We start from the raw sequence: 22,215 nt of genomic DNA, 5'->3' as shown, positions 1-22,215 counted from the left end.
GTATTTCATGTCAACTACTCAAAAGTTGAAAAGCACAGAAAACACTCTACTGACTCACACACATCAATTATCTTAAACTCCCCGCCCTGCAGGATTCACCCTTTTAAAATGTTAAAAAAATACCTGTTCCCTGCGGTGTGGAATATCAGATAGCCAAGTACTGATGCTCAAGTATAGGCATGATTTCCTTTTAATCTATCTATTCATACCGTTTTGCTCAAGGCAACAGTAATGGATATGGAGACCTGTCTAAAAAGCAAGCAGAGATTGGTCTATGAGTTCTCCATTAATCCTTTAATAGAGATGAACAATGATGAGAAGAGCTGAATCACCACATGAGTCAACCCTGGTAACAAGGAGAAGTCGAACAAACACTTAATCTGTCAATACACCTCAAAATATATCACTTTTTATTTATGCAAGTAAGCCTACATTTTGCATCTACATTGATTTATCTTAGTTTTTTTTATTTTCATTTAAGATACTATCATTGTCAATATTATTGTTTATATTAAACATTTATTTTCTTAATTATTATTATTTATTATTATTATAATTATTATTATATACTGTAAGTGAACTACTCTAATACTATTATATACTATTATTATAATGTATACTACAGTAGTTTGAGTTTAGGTAAGATAAACTGTTTTATTCCATCCATCCAATTATTTAGCATGTACCAACCCAAAGAGAGGGATGTGATGAATTATTGTGTTTTAGATTTTACGTAAAAGGAATAACATCGACATTTTGGGTTTGAAAAGCTGTGGTTTGCGCTGTAAAGTATCAAGCCGGTATCAACTACAGTTCCCATGATCCTGTTCGCTAACGCGTCATCAAATTCTGTCCAATCACTGACTTTGGAGGTTTTCTTGAGCAGCAACCAGGCAGCAACAGGAAACAGAAACAACTCACTCCGCGGTTAAAGTTTTGATTCGTAATTTAGCGTTTTGTAAAAAATATGTTCGTTGCTCGCTAGTTTTTAGGGAGGCGTTCGTAAATTCGTAGGATTGAGTGTTCGTGTTAGTTTGTTTTGTACGTGTTTGAAGCTATAAGTACCCTACATCTCGATAGGTTCTAATATACGCCATCTACTTCTAAAGTAAAAACAGTCAACGTTAGCCCACATGAGTTAAAGTACATTCCCAAGATGGAGGTCACTCCTAAAGCAGAGAAAATAAAATCCGTGTATTCTTCACCTTGTGATTCAGTGGAATCAAGCCCGGGTGAATATAAAGAGGAAAAGGTAGGTGACAATGACATTTGCTGTCATGTTACTAGTTGTTACTATTACCCAATATTTCATCAAATTGATTTATGTCGAAATGTGTTAAACTGCAATCCAACATCTGCCATTATCACTCTGTGTGCCGGCCCTGTCATTCACTCACTGTCACCCCTATAGCATCTACAAAAGCTCAGCTCCTCTCTGAAGGAGAGGCTGAAGAGATCAAGGCGCTCCTTCACCTCGCCCTTCTCTGTAGCCAAACGCCTTTGTGTTGATGAGGAGGAGGATGATGGCCGACAAGTTTCAGCAGATTCCAGGGAGACAGTTAATAACTCTCCACTGATCGTAAACAGAACAAATGAGAGATCAGCGAGGGAGAGGTTTTCTGGACCCAATCCCGAACCAACACATTCTCTTTCCAAAGAAATGGCACAACAACCATACCAACTGAGGAAGGAGGTTAAAGAGAAGACGGAGACTCTGCGCAGACTCAAGATGGTTCACATGTACAGGAGCAAGGTATCAGCTGCCTTTAATCTGCACCTAACGGGAATATTGTCAACGGTACTTGTGGGTTATTATCTGTCGCCACTTTTATTAGCGGGTAGCTGGCTACTCCACATTAACTTTTCTCAAAATAACAAATATTAATCCTAGGGGTTAGGGTTATTAAGAGAATCTGAAAAAAACAAGTGCGTATTTAGAGAGTCTGAAAAAAAGAAAAAAGGTGTGACAGATAACCCACAAGTACCTTATCATGTATTTTGCTTAACTAGACTGATAGTGGTTATTTGTATATGACACGTTCTCTGTCTCTCTCCCCAGAATGATCTAACGCAGCTCAAAACCTTGATTGACAAGTGGAGGAGTTGTGCTCAGGCCGCACTGTATGAGCTCCAGACAGATGGCACCCAAGACAAACAAAAAATCAGCCTGTCGAGCCTCATTGACCACTTCGGCCTGGAAGACGGTATCCTGCACTTTGACCGCATAGAGGAGGACTTCACTACCTAAAAAAAAGAAAGTTTAAAACCGTTCAGATTTCAAATATGTTTATTAAGTTCATTGTTTCATTTGTTGCTGCTGTTCTATTGTTAGCTTAAGTTGTACATTTCATGTTAAGTTGCTAAGAGAAGTGTAAATAAAATTATTATTTGTGAAAGAGAAGGCTCCGCTCAGTTGTGTTTCAGCTGATCAAGTGAAGGAAAGCTCTTCATCCTCAAACGCTCGACCTCGGCCCAGAGGAACGCCAGCTCCTCCCCCTGCGCTTGGGCAAACTCCTTCAAGTTCTTCCTCTGAACGATTTCCTGGTAGCGCTTCTGTTCTCTCGCTGCCAGGTTTGCCTCTGAAGCTAAACACCCAAACATGTCACAATGTGAGTGTGAAAATAGTCTAAAATCTCCCTTTGCAAAGATTAGAAAATATTGTTTTTATTACCTAGTCCTCCGTAGATGTGGCTCGTCTCTGCCATCGTCACCTGCATATTGGGTAGCTTCCCTTCTACAGCTGTGTTCTTCTCAGCTTTCATTGCTGCCTGCCTTTTAAGCTGTTCAATCTTTTTTATGCGATGCTGCACACTCTGGCGATGAGTCTAAAAGTAGAACACAATATGTATATTCATTTAACGGTCAGGTATTTAAAGTACACGATGCAAAGCTTATGCATGAGGTTACATAGCAACTTTTGTGTTACCTTTTCCTGGAAAGCTACAGTTTTTTCCAGAATATTAACCTGGTGTGACACACGACTGCCATGATCTGTCTTGTTGAGATACTGAAAGAAAGAAAGGCAATCACTGACTTGTATGGACACGACAGGGAACTTAAAATGGTTGTCGTATAACTGCTTCATCATAAAATGTTCAAGATTCAAAGGATGGATTTATTTATATTCAAAATGTCTTCCTCCCAAGGGTTCAGAGCGGGTTCGGAGGCTTAAACAATGACAGGAAGCTGCATGCCACGCCACAGCAGAGCTACCTGGACATGTTGCTAGGGGAAACTGGCATGCAGACATGAAAACATGTTCATGCTCATCTACTTTTCGAAAATAAAATACTGATCAACTAATTCGATTTATTATATCAATTTATTAAAATCAACCTGTTATTTTTTGTATCACTAACTCTTGAAACAACTTATAATAGTGTAAGAAGGGGTTAATGGATCGTAACCAGGAGCAAAGTTCCTGTCATTTCTTTGTGGTCTGTTTTTTATTATACTGCCTGATTACGCCTTGCATTGACATCTGCTGCTAAATGAAGCAGAGAAAGTTCTCTGTTTACCATTTTTTTTAAACATAGCTTAATTGTAAAAGCAGGAGTAAAGTAAACATTAATTTAGTGTATATTTAACCAGTCTCCACCTAATCCGTAGTAGTTTCAAAAGATGCATGGATAAGGAGAAGATTTGGTAGCTTGCGTGATTAGTGTGTGTCAGCGATGACAGACACACACACACATCCATCTGTACACAGGCATGGTAACAATTTTCAGCTCACTAAACATCGGATGCTGCCAAAACCAAAATACCTGCCTTGATATCAGTGACATACCTCATTGCCACTTCCTGCTGATGTGTAACTTTTTGAATATTTTTGACATATAATTACCATGAGTTATATTCAAGATACAAATCTATTCACTATCCAGTAGCACTATTCCTCAGAGAATGTTATTCAATGCTTATTTCCATAGTATTTGAGAATAAAGTAGGAAATATTTCAGTATCTAAATAACCGTACGTCCTGTTGCTCCTCAGAAAGCCGTAACATCTGGGTGTCTCTCGCCTTGTTGTTGAAGTCTTCTATCTGCATCGTCAACATCCTGTGCTCCCACTGCTGCCTGATGATCCCCTTACGGAAATCTTTACACTCCACCATGGAGGCAATCTTCTGATCTCCCAGTGTCTGTTCATAAATAAATCCATTGGACACACACAATTGTATTACTAATATATTTGACCACCACTTGAATGTGGCTCTTTCTGGCACCTTTTATCAAACAGAAAATGGTTTGTTAGTATTTAATGTATATTGTAATTAAGTGTTCCTCAAGCATTTTTGGTTATAGATCAATCCTAAGATCATAAGAGTGTTGGTGTGTGCTGGTATGTGCTGACCCTGATGGTTCTGTTGAGGTCCTCCACTACGGTCCTGTGGAGATGCACACAGTCGGTGTAGTCGGGGGTCAGCTCAGTGGTGTACACCTCCACCTGGCCCTGTTTGAGCAGCACCTGCACCATGATGTCCGTCAGGGAGCGGTTCTTCTCCTCATGCAGACTAGAAGGGAGCAGGATAACATAAACCTTATAGAGAATCATTCTCCCATAGAGAAATAGAACAAAATATACTGTATTTCCTTTTGTATTCAATATACTGTATGACTGTCTGCTACTGTTTCATGTTACACATTGTTAAAGACTTGTGGCTCAAGTGCCATCCTATCAGGTCTTCCCTAAGTGAGAAATCAAAATATAAAACTGTTGTCATTCTCATATACAAATGATATCTTTGTCTCCACTACATTTTTCTGACAGCCTAAGTTGCTTTAAAAAAAAAGTTAATTTCAAAACATTTCCAGTGAAAGTTATTTCGGATATTCAGCTACTTATTACTAAATCAACTCTTTTGTACCCTCTTTTGCTGATAGCACTTTTACATGTAGTGCGTGCATCAGTGTGGTATTTGTACTATACAAGTAGAATCTGAATACTTATTCCACCACTGGTATTTAAAACAACTACTATAATCAGAACAACTGACACCATCACAGTCATACCTTTGCAGTCCTTCAGATTGATGTTTGATTTCCTGTTGAGTGGTGTGAATCTCATCTCTCCTCTTGTGAAGGAACGCCTGCATCTCGGCGAAAGTAAAAGCTTTTACTTTTACCTAAAAAGCACAGGACAAACAGTGAGTGGACAACTACACAAAATACAACATATCTGTTCAAAGATTCAAAGGTTGTATTGTCATATGCACATACAGTGTAGAAATGGCAATGAAATTCTTCTGACCCGAGCTCCTCCAACAATGCTACATAAATAATAAAATACAAAAAAAATTGTGCAAGAAGTCTAGATACATGTAAATAGAGAGCAGAATATGAAATGTAATCATGTTCAATAGGACAAAATTAAATACGGTTTATTGCGGTTATAACTATTTATATGGAATTCATCCACAAAAAACACACTGGACGCTGCACTAGATCAGAAACCAGAGGAGACTGTGAAGTCCACCATAGACGGACAACTTTTAGACAAAATGTACTTTCCATTAAAGGCAGCTCATTGTGGAATAGCCTCCCAACTGAGATACGGGATTGTCCCACTCTCAATAGTTTTAAAGGTCAACTCAAAGAATGGTTGAGCAACAAACAGACGTGTTTACAGGGGTATCTCCTCTTGCACTTTATGTAGCTCTTGTATAATCTCTTGCACTTTATATATCATAGCTGCTACATTGTACTTCCATGTGGTAAATGCTTGTATGCTGCTCTTACTCTTTCTGCATATCATGTATTTATTTTTGCTATGTATATAAATGTCATGTTCTTATATGTTGTATGTCAGGGGACTGCGGATGGAAATGAGCTCAAAGCTAAAATCCGGCTCATTTACACTTGTAAGCATTATTTTGTTTTAAAGTGTTCATCAATGTGCACTGTCCCGGTTCAAATAAACGATTAAAAATAAATAAATGATAAAGTAGATTGCAAGATGGCAAACAGATTCATGTTTATCGAGGCAGTTAACAGAGCTCAGGAGTTTAGCAATCGTATGGCCTGTGGGATAAAACTGGTGTTTTTTACTCCAGTACCTTATTATTCAAAATGGACTTTCAATGTGTTTTTGTATTTCCAACCTATAACTATAACCTCTGCTTGTTTTACCTTGTGCTCACTTTTTACTTTTGTGTTGCGGACAAGGCAGAACCTCTCCCAGACTGGTTGGCTCACGGCTTCTGGAATATTCTCCGGAGCATCCAGCTCCTCCATGGCCTTCAGCATTTTGCCAAGTGCATCTGGAGCCATAGAGCCGCAGAGACGCTGCTCTTTGAACAAACTCAAGTTGTTGTCGGTCTCTGTCCTCATCTTTTGAACCCTGAGGCATAAAAAACGGTGAACACTAACTGAGCAGATGATTAACAACTTAAAATGTGGATATCAAGGAAAGTGGGTCTTACCAACCTGGGTCTACGCTTGAATAACTTGTATAAAAGGTCAACCACATGGTTCGGTACATCGAAGAACTCTTTACTGAATTCTTTGTCAAGAACCTTGGGAGACATGAAGGATATTATATTATGTGTGTGCACCATCACTTGCAGCCAATATGTTTTTTACCAGCTGGCTTACTTTATCCTCAGCTACAACGCTTTCATAAGTCTCCTGAAACAATTCTACGTCTTCCTCGTGTCTCTTTACCTCCTCCACAAGCTCATCCTGTCAGAGAAACACATGCAGGTCCATTAAACTGTACCCTGTACATTATGTTGTATGTCATCCTTATTGTTGTTCTGTTGTTTTTATGTTACATGTGTAACTAATGTCCTGCAGGTCACCCTTGAAAAAGAGATATTTTGATCTCAAGGGGCTTTCACCTGGTTAAATAAAGGCTACAAACAAACAAACAAACAAACAAACAAACCACAGCAACATGTAGTGACAATAATGACTGTTGGTCTAGACATTTGCATATTACACAGGTTGGTTCTTGCAAAATAAGTCTGATTGATGGATGAGATGTAATAATAAAATGTGAAAGAACATCAGTGCTATTAATTCAGGTGGATCACAAATTACAGAATCTGAAGCTGCCAGTCATACATTCCTCCAGCATTACTGAGTATTGAGGTTTCTGACCTTGTACGCCAAGGTTTTTTCAAGTTTGAGCTTGAGCTCCAGCTCTCGATTTCTCATTTCGTCTTCTATGAGGACCGAATAAACCAGATAAGTATTCTTGAGCTCTTCCTGCAAAAAACCCATCAAAAGCATCAGTAAACAGGATTTTGTCAAGTTGTAACATACACAAGATATCATATCGCAGAATGATCTCAAGGAGGAAACCACAATGAGGGCAGAGGACCCTTCATCCTTGTGAGGGAAATGAGAACAAGAAAACCACAGGAAGGAATGTGATACAGATTGACTGCACGTGACTGTATTCTTAGTCTGTGGCATATGTTGGTGTGCGTGTGCGTGTGCGTGTGTGTGTGTGTGTGTGTGTGTGTGTGTGTGTGTGTGTGTGTGTGTGTGTGTGTGTGTGTGTGTGTGTGTGTGTGTGTGTGTGTGTGTGTGTGTGTGTGTGTGTGTGTGTGTGTGTGTGTGTGTTGGCTCACCTGATATAGAGCCATTTCACATTTTAATTTCTTCTCAAACAGCTTTGTCAAAGTTTCATCAAACCTTTCGGTCGCTTCCTTGTTGGTTGCCTGCAGTTTTTTCATTTCAGTTTCCAATGACTGCAATTACAAATGATTTTTATTGATAAGCAACCAGATGTTAATCATAGTTTTTATTAGAGCAAAACAGAAGAATTGTGAATGTTTCTTCAAATGACCTTTTTGTATTTCTCCTTCTCCTCATTCAGTTCTTTGGTTTTCTTCTCATAGTCTTTATAGACTTTTTTCTCCTCCTCATTCCATTGAATTTCGGGTTTGGTCAAAACAAACTCAGGCAGAGGTATTTCCTGTGGAGTTAATTCAAAATAAACTATGTGCACTTCATTTTGATTTGTCTAATTCAACTGACACTTCCTAGAAAAAAAATGAAGTAAAATACCAACCGTAAGAATTAATACTTTCTTGTGTGAGTGTTAGGTATTTAATTTCAGCTGCAGTGAGATGTGGGGGTTTGTAAGTTTCATTAAAAAAAATCTGCAGGTGGGGAAGTGTTTTCTTTTGCTCATAAGGGTTGCAAAAAAATGATAAAATGCATAGAGTTATTGTTTACTAAATAAAATATCAGGAAACATATTCAGACTACTGTCATATATGAAATCATTGAATCTTCCCATCTGCGAGGCTGGAGTAAGGGAATGTTTGAAAAATGACTGGCAATAAATTGAAACAGTTGCAAATGGCCAATTCACTAATATGGCTTCCATTTTGTATATCATGTGAAATTATTCATTAGGGATCAATGTAAAACATTATAAATGCTTAAAGAAAAATTCAAATCTTTTGACCCACTATTTTCAAGATGTCCTCCTTTTTGACTTCCAGCACTCCCTCCATCATATCATCGAGAGCTCTGTCTTTGTCATTATCGTCCTGAAATATAAAGATAGAACTGAACTGTGTTTATAGCTTTCGGAATGTACATCACAAAGACGTAGGAGTTTTAAATGTAATCTTACTGTTGTCAATATCATTTTTAAAAAAAAAGGTTTTGTCTATTGAATTTTGTCTACGGAATTTGTTGAAAAGGACAAAATAGACAGCAAAACAACAACATGGCGGCATACTTTGGCAGCCAAACGTTTTTGCTCTTCCAACTTCTTCTTCTCCTTCTCCTTTTTCTGTTCTGGGGTGAGGTACCTTTCTGCTTTTATCTGCAGTGGGACACAAGTGGACATCCTTTGGTTTACTGTGAAAAGCATCTCATATAATGATGACAACAGGCTGCTTCACATTTCAGTAGAAAAACAACCAAACCACAGAGCAGCTCGTGTACTCTTTGTTTCTTGAACTTTCTGTGAACTATTTAGCTGTTTCCCCGAGAGGACAGTCACCTCGGAGTCGTCCACGGTGAGCAGCCCCTCCGGCCGCTCGCTGCTGGTCAGGCTGGGCTCCCACAGCGTGTCCTTCAGGTCCAGCTCCAGCGTGATGTCCCTGATGTTCGTGTTCCTGTCCTTCAGTCGGTTCAGCTCCTGCACCTTCTGCCTGTGCACGGCATCAAAGTCCGTGTTGAAAGCCGTCTTGATGCGATAAATCACGTCCTTCATTCAGAGACGGGTGAAATTTGGCAAACAAAAAAAAAAGATTTACGATCGGGTTGTCAATAAAACATGTATGAGTCACACATTATTTTATTCTCTAATAAAAAATGTTACTTCGTATAGTTACAACACCAGGTTTTTTCAAAACCATGATTATTTAAGACAAAGCCTGAACGAAAAATGCACATACATTTCCCAGAATTTAGAAATGTTACATATGGCAGTGGTAATTATAAAAATGCAGGAGATTCACATTCCTTTAAGAAAATCGAATGATACAATAATTTAGAAGAAAACCAGCAACATCGATATACGTTTTTAGTTTTTTTTCTTAATGTATTCAGTACACAGTGTGTGTGCATTTAACCTATATTAATATTAGGAGCAGTGAGCAGCTTTTTTACAGCACCAACGGAGCATTCTGGGTATGTAGTGCCTTGCTCAGGGGCACATTGGGAGGGCCCAGGAGGCGAACTGGCACCTCTCGAAGTACCAGTGCACTCTCTGTACTAGGTAGGTTCTTGAAATTGGTTAATATTTAATGCAGTTATTATTATATTTAAAAAAAGAAAAAAAATGTATTACGAAATGTAGGAAAATGTGTTTCCTGTTGCGTTCAAGCTGTCGCCGGTTTTAATAAATTAAATACATGTATAATAACATATGTTGTGTTATCTCATAATGTTATGTTGCAGGCACTGTTTTGCAAAAGTATTGTATAACACAAAGGCATCATTATCACACTTTTGCTTTGATCCAGCAGTTTTTGGAACAGGAGCCAACCTGTAGCAGAATGATCTGGTTGATCCTCTGCTCTGTGGTTTGCAGGCAGAACTGATCGTAGATGTACGGATTTGAATATCCTAACTGAGCGGAGAAGCTTCCCGTGACGACAGGAGTCTCTGCCTCGAGGCTTTCTTTCCCCGGCTCTCCCTCCTTTGGGCTGGTTGTGTCGGAGCTCTTCTTCAGGCTGCTCTGCTGCAGGGAGAAACACTTTTAACGAGGTAACTGAAATACACTGAATCTGTGGCTATAAGATTATAAACGTCATCTAAAGATTATTGTAGTTAGGTTAACTACCTCTTGGCCACATAGCCATCAATCTAGAAAAGTGTTGACACTGGCGGACTCACTGGCACGTGTTCAAGTATTTAAAAAAGTAACAACATTGAGAGGCCAAATGTAGAACAGTGATACCATGCATCAAATTAATTTCCAGCTGTAAACCTGTTTTGACTTGAATGATTTCAAGAGAGTGAAAACCCACATACTAAGAAGTTTGCACCATTACAGCTTTTAGAAAATGTTTGCATGCTGCTTTAAATTAAAAACAGTGAACAGATCATCTAATCTACTCATCACATCTGCTGCTAATTACAGCGCTAACAAGAATCTAAACCACAGAATGTTTGTAGATGCTTACGGTGCAAGCAGCCTTTTCAAGCTTCCTGATGTTCTCCACCCTGAGCAGGTCCTCCACCTCCTTCTCTGTCCGCTCTCTCAGAGGGTAGTTCTTCACCTCATGTTCAGAGTAAAAGGCCTGCGGTAGACAGCCAGAGGAAATGTCTAAGTACAGATCACATCATGCTGTGATTATTAAGACACTTGTTCCAGAGCCATCTCACCTTAATGGCTTTGCCTTTGACCTTCATTGAATTCCAGCATTCTCTCTTCAGAACATCACAGAGGTAACAGTTTGCTAGAATCTCCCATTCGACTTCATTTCTCACCTAAAATGTGTTAAGAACCACAATCTTAAATCATGACCACAAAGCTAATTTAAAGGTCACCTATTATGCAAAATCCACTTTTTCCTCTCTTTCATACATAATCATGTGTCCCCTCTGTGTAAAGAGATTCTGAACGTTTCAGGAACAAAGATTTGCTCACTTTCCATTTATATAAAAACCTGTCTGAAAATGAGCTGATCAGATTTTTGCCACTTTATGATGTCATAACGGTTTTTTGGCTTGTGTAACCATTAGCCAATCACCAACCAAGGTGACCCCACCTTATCACCTGAATCTCCTCCTACAGCACCACTGTGTTCTTTTTAACCAAATATCTCTCAGAGGGGCGTTGGTAGTGGCTCCTTATTTTCATCTGTATTTGGAGCCAAACACTTCAGAGAAATGTTGTGTATATATCTGAGACCTATAATATATTGATGAAAAAGAGGGGACCTTTAAAGCTTCATTGGTTTTGTGTTTTACCCGTTTAACTTCCTGCTCCACCATGGCCCCCAGTCTCTTCTGCTCCTCTGTAAACAGGTTGAACTCCTTTTGTGGCAAACGCTCGAGATCCGGGAGGTTTTCATTTTCACGCATCATCGCCTGGATCTAATAAATCGAGAAAGACGGTTTAGTTGTCATATTTAGTTGGACAAACTTTTCATAAACATTTTTGAGCACATTTTTTATGTGAAGGTTCAAAGTAAATCAATTAAAAAGCTAATCAGACAGATCATAAATGATACTTTAAATACCATTTGATCACTTAATTTATTAAAAAAAGATATCAGATATAGTATAACAAATCTTTTAGCATAATTCCACATGTTTAGCTAAACATGTCTAACGATCAAGTATTTGTGCTCACACAGTAAACAAATATGTATAAAACTCACATTGTCACGTAACTCTTTGAAAGTTTTCTTCATGTTGCTCTTTGCCTCAGAATATTGCTCATTGTCATCTTTTATAACCTGTTGAAAAAAATGCAGATTAAAAAACAAAAATATATTTATTGAATCATTTAGTATTAATGTGTTGATTACGATGAATATTACAACAACAACCAAAAAAGATTATTTATAGTGAAGAATAATGATATGCTCTCCAACATTACATCACCTCATAACTCAATGTAAGCCTCTTTAAAACCGTGCATACAGATCACAGACTGATAGGAATCATGTGTTGGCATAAAGCATGCTGCAAAGTGCATCTACCCGCTTCTCATGCGTGACTTTCAACGAGGTGTAAAATCCACAATTCAAAGTCTGCCACGCCTTCAGTATCAATTTATTGTTATCAAGAATCTTTGTCAGGTGGAAAAGTACTAAACATTTGATTACAAACACTTATCTGCTTTATAATTGCTTGACTCCTATATGACGGGACGATAAATCAAGCTGTCGCACAGAGAGAGCGTGCCAAAAGCAACACAGTAAGATATCACACACAGGTGCGATGTGCACTTTCTAAATCCCTCACCTGGAACATTGTAGAGTCACAGGAGAAGTTTCTAAACATAGTAAACATGATCCAAATCTCAGGCCATAACCGCGCATTTTACAGCATGTTAGTCACTCACCGCTTCTCGCCTGCTTTCCAGCCAGGTGGGGTGTGAAGGTGGAGCAGACAGCAGGCTGCTATAACACTCATCCTGCTCCGTCACATCCAAAGCATCTACCCCACCACGAACCTGCGAGGGTAGCAGCACGTATGGAAAAAATGACCAGATATACATACAAAAAAAGACATTTGCTTTGACACATTGCTGAAATGTTACTTTAGTTAATACCAGGCCTTCACATAAGAAATAAATAGAAGGATTTAGTATCAATCAAATTGTGAAATATTCATACTGATATATCACATGCTTTAATAAAGACCACATAGGGCTGAGCTGTATATCACTGAAACAGCTCAGAAAGAAAAATACATTCTTACAAACATTTTCCATTTAATCGTTATATTTTCAAATGTGCTGGGATGCCGCACACTTTTTATCACATTAACATAATCTCTTGTCCAGTAAAGATGGACTATTTAATCATTAATCTAAATCTGAGAGGCTTTGATTACATTTCCTGTTTATTTTTTAGGCTGTAGTTCCTGGTGCTGTTCAATTGTATTGCCTTATACTCAGACGTGTTTCTAATATTATTTCCCACCACATTTAAACAATATAACATTACATTAGATATAATTTATTGCATGGCTGCTGTATTACACTGCATTAGTTTCAGTTTCTGGGTATTTTATGAAATTGCAGCGTACTGTGTGGTATTTCAAAAGCAACAAACTGTGGTTTACTGCAAACACCAAAAGAGAAGAATTTACCTCACTTTCCTCTGTTTCTTCAGCACCAGTGTGAAACCCTTGGCCCCACTCAGGCATGACGATGAGGACGCGATTCTCTGTTCTGAATATATTCTTCAAGAAATTATCCAAAGACTGACTGTACTGAGCAGCTCTAGTCACCTTATCAGCATCCACACCTTTAAATCTGCCATGAGAAACACATTATATACACCATTACAGTATAGAACAGATATATGATTGTTGTTGTTAAGGAGGTCTAGTGATGGTCAGTTGATCCACAAAATCCAAATAAATGTAGAAATCAACATTAACTGTTCATTGTTATTTTCTGAATCATCAGGTTGCCATTTACTTATTTGTAAAACACAATCAAGTTTAAAGGTAGAATAAGCTTAAAGGATATGAATTCTGATTGTCTACACATTTTATATTACCATCAACAAATCTGATAAAAAGCAGCAGTGAAATTAGTTTTAAACTATATCATTTCTGACTTCCCTATGTCTGCAGCTCTCTGCACCAAACCAATGTATTCTTACTGAATACATAACATTTTGAAAACTACTCACAAATTAAAACGTTTTAAAGCTATCTCATAAAACCTGGGGGAACATTTTCCAAGCCGATTGAATAGACATACAGTAAACCAATAATAAGAGGAACAATAAAACAGTGTTGTTACGAGTCTTAAGGGCTAAGGAAAAGGCAGAAGATATTTTGAAGCTGCACCCAGCAGAGGAAGATGTGGAACGGGATGAATTGTTCTGTAAAGTTTTTATGATCTTTGTTTCCTGCAGATGATGACCATGATCCCTCTCGACCTACCACTTCTGTTCTAATCGTTACTATTGTCCTGAAGGCTGAGGTTAAGAAAGGAAAAATACAGCGAGTCTACATCAGACTGTAAGAGTGGCTTCACCTCTGAGAGCAACACCTACCTCTGCTGTTCACAGCTGTGCATTATGTAAGCATGACCGACTGCTTGCTTCTCTACCTGAGATCGGTGCACAGGAGGGAGCCGTCTCTAAAGCCCGAAGTGAGGAGAGTCTGGCTGTCAGCAGAGAAGGAGACGCTCTGAACTCCACCCAGACGCCTTGAGTGACTTTGTAGTTCAAGGTACTGCTCCTGTAGGTGCAGCAACAGCATCGTAACACACACCACAGACAAGGAAAAGATGGTTCAAACACAGGCCTGCAAAGTCACATTTACTCACTTACTGTTCCTAAATACAATTTTGAGGTAACTTACGTGTGTATTTCCATGTTCTACTTCTTAATAATGTAGAAAACATACATTTGTTAATTACATTTTAACATTTATGTGAACGTTTGATCAATAGTAACTTTGAAGCTTCAGATAAATAATATAAATATGAAATAAATTAAGATGTAATATTTTAGGTTAAGATAAAACTGTATTGACTCCAAGGGGGAGAGAATAATGTATAACAATGTAAAACAGCTGCAACATTAAAGTGATGAACACATTCATATTTAAATAATTATGATCAAATAATATATTCTGAAATGAACCATTTAGCATGAGTACTTTTTCTTCTGGTACTAATATATTGGTACTAATGGTACTAATATATTTAGATTTTGATGCCTGAAATGCAAATCCAAATGCCTTGCATGACAAATAACACATTGAATGCAATACTTTTATTATTGAGTATTTTTACACCATGGTATTTCTTCTTTTATGTAAGTACAACATCTGGGTATTTCTTCCACCAATGTTCAAATGTTTAAAATATTTAATAACATTTTAAAAAAGTAAGCCCATACCATGTTAGCAGTTTCTCTGATGCGTAGGAGGCCATCTCGGCCCACAGAAGCCAACCACAGCTGGTTAGGAGACAGAGCGAGAGAGGTGGGACCCAGAGGGTGGCCCCCCACTTCCTGCTCTGGTTCAAGCTGGACCACCTGTTGACTGGAGAGACTCTCTGTGTCCTAGGGAGGAGGATAATGTGTTAATCACTGCCGCTGTTTCTTTATATCTTTCTACATTTTAGTTCCAATAATAGCTTTCTCTAATTGTATCAATGGTATTTCAGGTGGATAAAGACAGAAGTAAACCTGTGGAAGTTGAAATCGCTGAAGAGTTTTCTTCTCGCGGCAGTTAGCAAAGACCTCACTGACTCCCAGAACACAGGAATCAAGAGGATGGGGCACTTTGTATCTGGATACTTTGAGGATGTGAGCGGATAGACAACAATGCCGGTCTACACAATCTGGACCTGTCAGGAGTGGCACATCATCAATGTAGTAAAAAATTAAAAATTGGAAACAGACTCCCTTACTTAGGACAGAAACAACTTTGTTTCTATAGGTAAATACAAATCTGAGTTGACAAATATGACATGTGGGGTTCCTCAAGGCTCCATCTTGGGGCTTCTTCTCTTTAACATCTACATGCTACCACTGGCTCAGATAATGAAAAACAACAAAATAAGTTACCATAGCTATGCGGATGGCACCCACATTTACATAACCATTTCACCAGGAGACTATGCTCCAATTCAAACACTGAGTAAGTGCATTGAACAAATCAATGACTGGATGTGTCAGAACTTTCTCTAATTAACCAAAGATAAAACTGAGGTAATGGTTTTTGGAGCCAAGGCAGAACGTATAAAAGTTAGCGCTGAGCTTCAGTCTGCAATGTTAAAAACAACAGATAGAGACAGAAATCTAGGTGTAGTTATGGACTCTGACCTGAGTTTCAACAGTCACATTAAAACAGTTACTAAATCAGCCTACTATCACCTAAAGAACATATCTAGGATTAAAAGACTAATGTCACAGCAGGATTTGGAAAGACTTGTCCATGCTTTTATCTTCAGTAGACTGGACTACTGTAATGGTGTCTTTACAGGTCTCACAACAAAATGTATTAGAAAGCTGCAGCTGATTCAGAACACAACATCACTCCTGTTCTGAAGTCTTTACACTGGCTTCCTGTGTCTCAAAGAATAGATTTAAAAATACTATTGCTGGTTTATAAAGCATTGAATGGTTTAGGCCCAAAATACATTTCTGACCTACTGCTAAATTATGAACCATCCAGAACTCTCAGGTCTTCAAGGACTGGTCAGCTTTCTGTCCCCAGAGTCAGAACTAAACATGGTAAAGCAGCATTCACTTATTATGCTCCAAATATCTGGAGCAAACTCCCAGAGACTTGCAGGTCCGCTGCAACTCTGACTACTTTTAAATCCAGGCTGAAGACTTATCTTTTTGCCGCTGCTTTTAATTGAAACTGAGCGGTTGTGTTTCGTTTTTGATTGATGAACATTTGGGGCTAGTAACCCCAGGGAATCAGTGTCTGGGGACTTTATCCTGGCTGGTTTTCTCTGTGTACGCTGCTCGGGATGTATGTACCGTACAAGCGTACACAGCTGTTCGGAGAAACCTTAAAGAAAGGCATCAGTAAAGTGGAACTTCTGTGTGAACTATTCATATTTTAAACTGCACTGTAACTTTTTATTCATGTATTTTTTTTTCTTTTAATGTTTAATTTGTATCTTTGCTTTTTAATGACTGTTTTTAAATGCCTTTTTCTGAATGTCTTTCATGTTTGTAAAGCACTTTGAACTGCCTTGTGTTGAACGGTGCTATATAAATAAACTTGCCTTGCCTTACTGTGTTGTATTTTTGTATAGATTTACAGGAACATTATTCACACGATCCTACTGCATTGTTCCACCTGCTTTTAAAAAAAAGTGTAGCCCTTATCATAAGAGTCAAACTCACACAGATAACCAATAACACTGCCAAGATCATTAATCTCCCCATAATTAACCTGGCAGAGCTAAACATTAACATTACAAGCATTGCAATAAAACTTCACAAGCCTCACTCAATCACCACCACATATAATATCAATCACTAATCCTAATTAACATCAAACCCACCATCAACATTGTGTCCTGGCTCGAGAACTTTGGGAAGTACAATTACAGACTATAAACAAACCCAGCTGTCCTATCACCACAGCCATCCCTTGAGTCAGCACTTTCAGCTATTGCCCTCAAGAGTAAAAGGTACATGCAAAGAAATATCTACATAACAGCGTTTGTCACTGTTGCAATAAAAAATTTAAATCCGCAAGGACACGTTTACTCCCTTACCACACAGCACGTTACATATAATTATTAAACCATTAATCAGTCATCAGTCATCACCATTGAGTACCTACTGCTGGTGTTAATGTGTCTTCTTTTGTGTAGAATGATGTATTATATTTTTTTAAAAATATGTGTTTTAAGTGTCCTGTCATGTACATAGCACCTTAAAAATACACAACAGTCATGTTTGTTTTTGTTGTATAATTCATATAACTGCCCACTTTAATCTGCAGCCACACCCTAGTTAATGTTTTCACTCTCCTCTAGAGGCCCGTCTGTCTCATGGCTCGTCTTGTTCAACATAGTTTTACAGGCTGCGTAAACAATGGGTGTGTTCCTGTAAATCACCCACTCGTTTTTCTCTCTTTCCCAGTGTTTGGGGCAACATGTCTAAACAGTTTAATAAAAATGTCCAGTTTAGTGCTGATACTCGGATATGGATGAATAATGAGATTCCCATCATTAAAATGTTAAGACCAGAAGGCAAGTAGAAGTCTAGTTAACTTCGACTCCATTATTTACTGCTAAAGGATTTGACTGTGTAAACTGTCACGTAAAGGAAGTTACAAACTATTAGAATTTCTACCGACTAGCTCAATCCCTGTAAACCTCCCCTGTAGGAGATCATTTACTAACTGAAGGTTGCAAAGTTAATTTGTATCTTTTGTTCAAGGCTTGAACATCACTCCTCTCATGTGTGCAATGCATCTTGGTCCCTCAAAGACAGCAATGTAATGCTAGACACTAGACATTAATCACATTTTCTATAATTTAAAGCTCTCTCTTTCTGAACCAGATCATTTTATGATGCTCAACAAGTGCTAAACAAAACAATACTTCTAAAAAAATATGTCTACAAATTCCTTAATGAATATACTCCATCAGTGCTGTACCTGCAAGGTTCTTGGCTGGCAGAGAGAACACTGTGAGCTCCTGTCCATTGCACAGTGCAAGAACCTTCACCTGCTCACAATCTCTGACGCACTGAGTGGAAAGTGACAAGATGGATCCAGGAACAACTAGAAAGGAAAATCAAATGAGAAAAATGATGCGGGTTAGCTCACTCCCTAATATTTAAAACATAATATTACCAAATCCAATGTTCCTTTTCAAGTGTTTTTGAACATACAGGACAGCATTAACATGTCAAATGATTACATCAAGAGTATCTACCTGTGTATCCTATGACTGAAAATCTATTTGATGGTTTTGCATCAAGTACATATATGTGTGAATCTGAGGCAGTGGTAAGAAGGTAGTGCCCCTCTTGATCAAAACTGCAAAAAAAAACACATGCACACACACATTCATCAAGTAAATGCACAAAAGAAGGAGCATCTGACCATTTAAACTGACATTTTTGTTTGCTTTCCTGACTAAAAGTGGAATATCAGTTACCTTACAGATAACTCCTGGTTCTACTTTGTGACTATGATGACATACTTTGTTAAAATAGATTAAGATGAAACCTTATTGTCATTGTACAGAATAAAAGTGCTAAGAGAACGAAATGTAGTTTACATTCAACCAGAAGTGCAAAACAGTAGTAAAGTGCATAGTGATCTTAAGTATAGTATAAATATATACATCTGACAGTATTTACATTACATACACAGTATAAGGCAGTATTTGTTACAAGCTACTAAACTCATCACAGGGATGGAGGATACCTACACTAGGTGATCCACAGGAGTAGGGTACAGATGAACCTGGTGCACCAGGCGAGGCTGATGCTCCATGTTCAGGTCAATGAAGAGGACATTTCCTGAAGCTGTTCCAACAGCTGCATAATGCGCAATAGGACAGCAGGCCATGCTTGTTACCTAAACAGAGACAGTTATTCTGATAAAAAACTACCTCTTCATTCTGACAAGCTTCAGATTTTTACTATGACATTACTGATATAACATTACATAATTATATTAATGCACACAATGTTTTTCATTACTGCACATATTTTATTCCAATTCTATTTCTACGATTTCAATCATATGCAATGTAAATAATGCTATATTTTACTATTTTTTTTTAATCTTATTATAGTTTTCTTCAAATAGTTTTCTATCTGTGTTTTTAACTTTTATGTATGCACCACAACACCAAGTCAAATTCCTCGTATGAGTTAACCTACCTGGTAATAAACCTGTTTCTGATTCTGATTCTGATATGAAATGGTCATGTGGTGACACTGACCTCAGTTTGAAGGGACAGAGAACCGAGGATAGTGCCATCTGCAGACCACAGCTGCAGTTCTCCAGAGTCTCTCACCGACTGAAAGCAACAAAAACATCACAGCTCAATAAAAGACATTGACCGACATTACAGTTGCAATCACAACAAGGCACTTTGTGAGCAACACAAAGGTTTTACCACACAAATGTTCCTGCCAGTGTGTGACAAATGCGCAGCCACAAAGTTTCCGCAGAGAACATCCAGGACCTTCACAAAGTTGTCCGACTCAGTTGGGTTTAATACATAGATTTGCCCCTGAAAGACAAAAACACTGTCATGTTCCCAGTAGTTATTTTCAATATATCGAATGTGATTATAAGTAAGTATCAAAATGTGCAATAATTTACACTGTGGTACATGCAAGTGCTTACTGTATTAGAAGATAAAAGTAATATCTCATGGTCAGGGGAGTACATCACAGTTGTGACAGGTCCTTCTAATTGCCACGTATGTGTGATGTCGATTTGAGACCCTTTGATTTGCAGACAGTGCACAACACTCTCCTGTAAAACATAAGCATTTCAGATTGAAGTAATTGAGCATTCCCGATGCCTGGAATTATAAATCAGATCACCAATTGGCAGAAGATTTCATTATTATATGTCATTACATATTTAATCATCAGTCACCAGATGTAAATGAGAGCATTGTACCTTTCCGACAGCAATCAAACCATTCTTGTCAAGGGTTAAACCTTGAAAGTTGCCATGTCTCAGTTCAGGTGTGGCATCAGCAGCTGTAAAGAACATATAAAGATATAAATTGTGTTTTCTATTGCCAAATAAATTGGTTAAGTCTCTCTTTTGAATTTCTTCTACATCCAAGTGTCGTAGAGTGTGTGTTTGTTTACTTGTGGGGTTGAAGAGGACTGAGGCAGAGAGGCTGTCTGGGTCAACAAGGAGCAGAAAGCTTTCCTCACAACCTACATAAAGTTCTGATGTGGCTGTCCAGCAGATGGCAGTAGGAGTGACTCTGGCTTTGGTGCACAGTTTAGTCTGTGTAAACACATGTGGAGTTGGGTAAAAGTTTAAATGTAGTCTTTGTTTTTTGTGCCTGAAAACAAAATCGTTTTTCCATCAAGTAGATTTTTAAATCTAAGAATTACAGCTGTAACACCAACAAAAACATTAATTGGTGAGAGTGTACTTCTTTGGTCGATAGGTGTATTAATGACAGTGGGACAGTACCACAATGCTTTCTGCTTTGTTTCCCTTGAGCCCTGAGATGGCTGTTGGAGGCATCTCCAGGCCAAAATAGGGCAGTTTCTCACTGACAATATGAGAAGGGGGCACCAATCTCTCAACAAAGGAACCATCCTTTGCTGGAAGCTCTATCACACTGCAATGCAAAAAAAGTGTGATAAACGTACATATTATTGTATGACACCTTATTATGTAGGTGCTGCTTGTGTTTTTCAGTCCACATTAAACTCGCTGCTTATGGTACGAACAGTAAAAATGCAGATAATGTATGTCAATTTATCAGTTAAATACATTTTACATCAAAAATGTAAACAAAATCTTGTTAAAATATATCAATTTGGATTTTTGAATACTTGCTTGTACAGCTAAGTCTGCTTTACCTTGATTTGAGAACATGAAAGCTGTCACTCTTCTCAATACTCCAGACAGTGAGGGTTGTAGTGCCCAAAGTACAGAGCTGGAGCCAATTCAGAGGATTGAACACCAAAGAAATGACATCCTGCCCAGCTTGCGGTTGTGTACAAAGTGGCTCAGCAATTTCCCAGTTCCTGGATCACAGTCATGATTACAGTAACAGAGCTGCTTAGCCTAAATAAACATAACGGAAAATAGTGCACAATATAAAGAGTATTTATTAGCTTACCACACTGTTATGGTGTAGTCTGGAAAAGAGGAACAGCATCCCAAATAAGGACCGCTTTCACTTAATGTCAGAGATTTGTAGGCAGTTTGTGCAGCTCCTAGGAGAAAAATCAATGGGAATTATTTAGTGTTTATCTGAAACATATACATGATTTATTGATGCACAAACAAACAAACATAACCCAAATAGGCTACTGTTGGTAAAATAATGTGATCTTAACTGGAGGGGAAATTCTTACCTTTTAATTCATTCTTCAACTGTAACTCTGGAAAAGAGTACACAAATATAGATGGGGATAGCTTTTCTTCTGAGAAAGCAAAAGTTCCATTTTTGCTATTAGCTGTCAAGGCACCAATGCCTCTTCCAGGACTCTGAAGCACACTTTGCTTTTTTGTCTCCAGGTTGAGGAAACAAATATGACTCCCACATGTATAACATACTGTCTTGTTGTCGACAAACTCGATACATTTGTTTGTAAAACCTTGTATCCACCTGGAGGGAGCAAGACAGCCAGGTATTAGCTAGCATACATACGGGGGTTAGCTCTTATATCTCTGTGACCCGTATGTACGCTAATGCGTGAGGCACACACTAGAAAACAGTGAATTCACAGTGAATATGCGACAGAGAAGAAATACATAGATTTATATTTGAAGTGGTGACATACCTGACATCTAAACTTCCAATGTCATCCATTTTAATACAGAAATAACATGACAGAGTTCAATTAAACTTGTTTCACTTTCCCCACAGATAGGCTACAACCGACCAAAGAAAGAGTGA

The 22,215-nt window shown here is 38.2% G+C and overlaps 2 protein-coding genes across 4 annotated transcripts; one reads left to right on the top strand and one right to left on the bottom strand.

Annotated features, from left to right (window-relative positions):
- Positions 1 to 650: 650 nt before the first annotated feature.
- Positions 651 to 2,401, top strand: sfr1 (SWI5-dependent homologous recombination repair protein 1). The gene is made up of 3 exons (XM_034101471.2): positions 651 to 1,252; positions 1,412 to 1,753; positions 2,060 to 2,401. Exons 1-3 carry the CDS (start codon positions 1,157 to 1,159, stop codon positions 2,246 to 2,248), a joined length of 627 nt encoding a protein of 208 aa, XP_033957362.1. The 5' UTR covers positions 651 to 1,156; the 3' UTR covers positions 2,249 to 2,401.
- cfap43 (cilia and flagella associated protein 43) lies at positions 2,402 to 22,210 on the bottom strand. 3 transcript variants are annotated; one of them, XM_034101463.2, is made up of 38 exons: positions 22,100 to 22,210; positions 21,671 to 21,924; positions 21,433 to 21,529; positions 21,170 to 21,337; positions 20,775 to 20,925; positions 20,438 to 20,582; positions 20,241 to 20,323; positions 19,959 to 20,090; positions 19,726 to 19,842; positions 19,549 to 19,626; positions 19,030 to 19,178; positions 18,529 to 18,632; positions 18,249 to 18,374; positions 15,305 to 15,465; positions 15,014 to 15,178; positions 14,218 to 14,348; positions 13,242 to 13,407; positions 12,490 to 12,600; positions 11,801 to 11,878; positions 11,388 to 11,513; positions 10,800 to 10,904; positions 10,598 to 10,714; positions 9,958 to 10,152; positions 8,968 to 9,174; positions 8,701 to 8,787; positions 8,426 to 8,506; positions 7,795 to 7,923; positions 7,577 to 7,696; positions 7,101 to 7,208; positions 6,594 to 6,680; positions 6,426 to 6,514; positions 6,129 to 6,339; positions 5,013 to 5,125; positions 4,354 to 4,513; positions 3,977 to 4,141; positions 2,927 to 3,007; positions 2,672 to 2,825; positions 2,402 to 2,585 (listed from the first exon to the last, which is right to left on the bottom strand). In XM_034101463.2, the coding sequence occupies exons 1-38, from the start codon at positions 22,126 to 22,128 to the stop codon at positions 2,410 to 2,412; spliced, it is 4,956 nt and encodes a 1,651-aa protein (XP_033957354.1). In that variant the 5' UTR covers positions 22,129 to 22,210; the 3' UTR covers positions 2,402 to 2,409. The 3 variants fall into 3 exon arrangements, 2 of the variants coding, with proteins under 2 accessions (XP_033957354.1, XP_033957355.1); XM_034101464.2 differs by having other exon boundaries at positions 9,958 to 10,149; XR_004553615.2 differs by lacking the exons at positions 2,402 to 2,585; positions 2,672 to 2,825; positions 2,927 to 3,007; positions 3,977 to 4,141 and having other exon boundaries at positions 4,424 to 4,513; positions 6,140 to 6,339.
- Between the last annotated feature and the right edge of the window lie 5 nt (positions 22,211 to 22,215).

The sequence above is a fragment of the Pseudochaenichthys georgianus genome, chromosome 15, assembly GCF_902827115.2.
Source record: "Pseudochaenichthys georgianus chromosome 15, fPseGeo1.2, whole genome shotgun sequence".
Classification (NCBI taxonomy): domain Eukaryota; kingdom Metazoa; phylum Chordata; class Actinopteri; order Perciformes; family Channichthyidae; genus Pseudochaenichthys; species Pseudochaenichthys georgianus.
This window is presented reverse-complemented; position numbering and strand designations above follow the sequence as displayed.

Bases quoted from the DNA above. Each gene is read 5' to 3' on its own strand.
- sfr1 (XM_034101471.2), top strand. From the start codon at position 1,157: ATGGAGGTCACTCCTAAAGCAGAGAAAATAAAATCCGTGTATTCTTCA. The intron at 1,253-1,411 runs GTAGGTGACAAT...TCACCCCTATAG, and splicing joins GTGAATATAAAGAGGAAAAG to CATCTACAAAAGCTCAGCTC. The intron at 1,754-2,059 runs GTATCAGCTGCC...CTCTCTCCCCAG, and splicing joins TTCACATGTACAGGAGCAAG to AATGATCTAACGCAGCTCAA.
- cfap43 (XM_034101463.2), bottom strand. From the start codon at position 22,128: ATGGATGACATTGGAAGTTTAGATGTCAG. The intron at 21,338-21,432 runs GTAAGCTAATAA...ACTGTGATCCAG, and splicing joins GACTACACCATAACAGTGTG to GAACTGGGAAATTGCTGAGC. The intron at 19,843-19,958 runs GTAAGCACTTGC...TTTGTCTTTCAG, and splicing joins TACTTTTATCTTCTAATACA to GGGCAAATCTATGTATTAAA.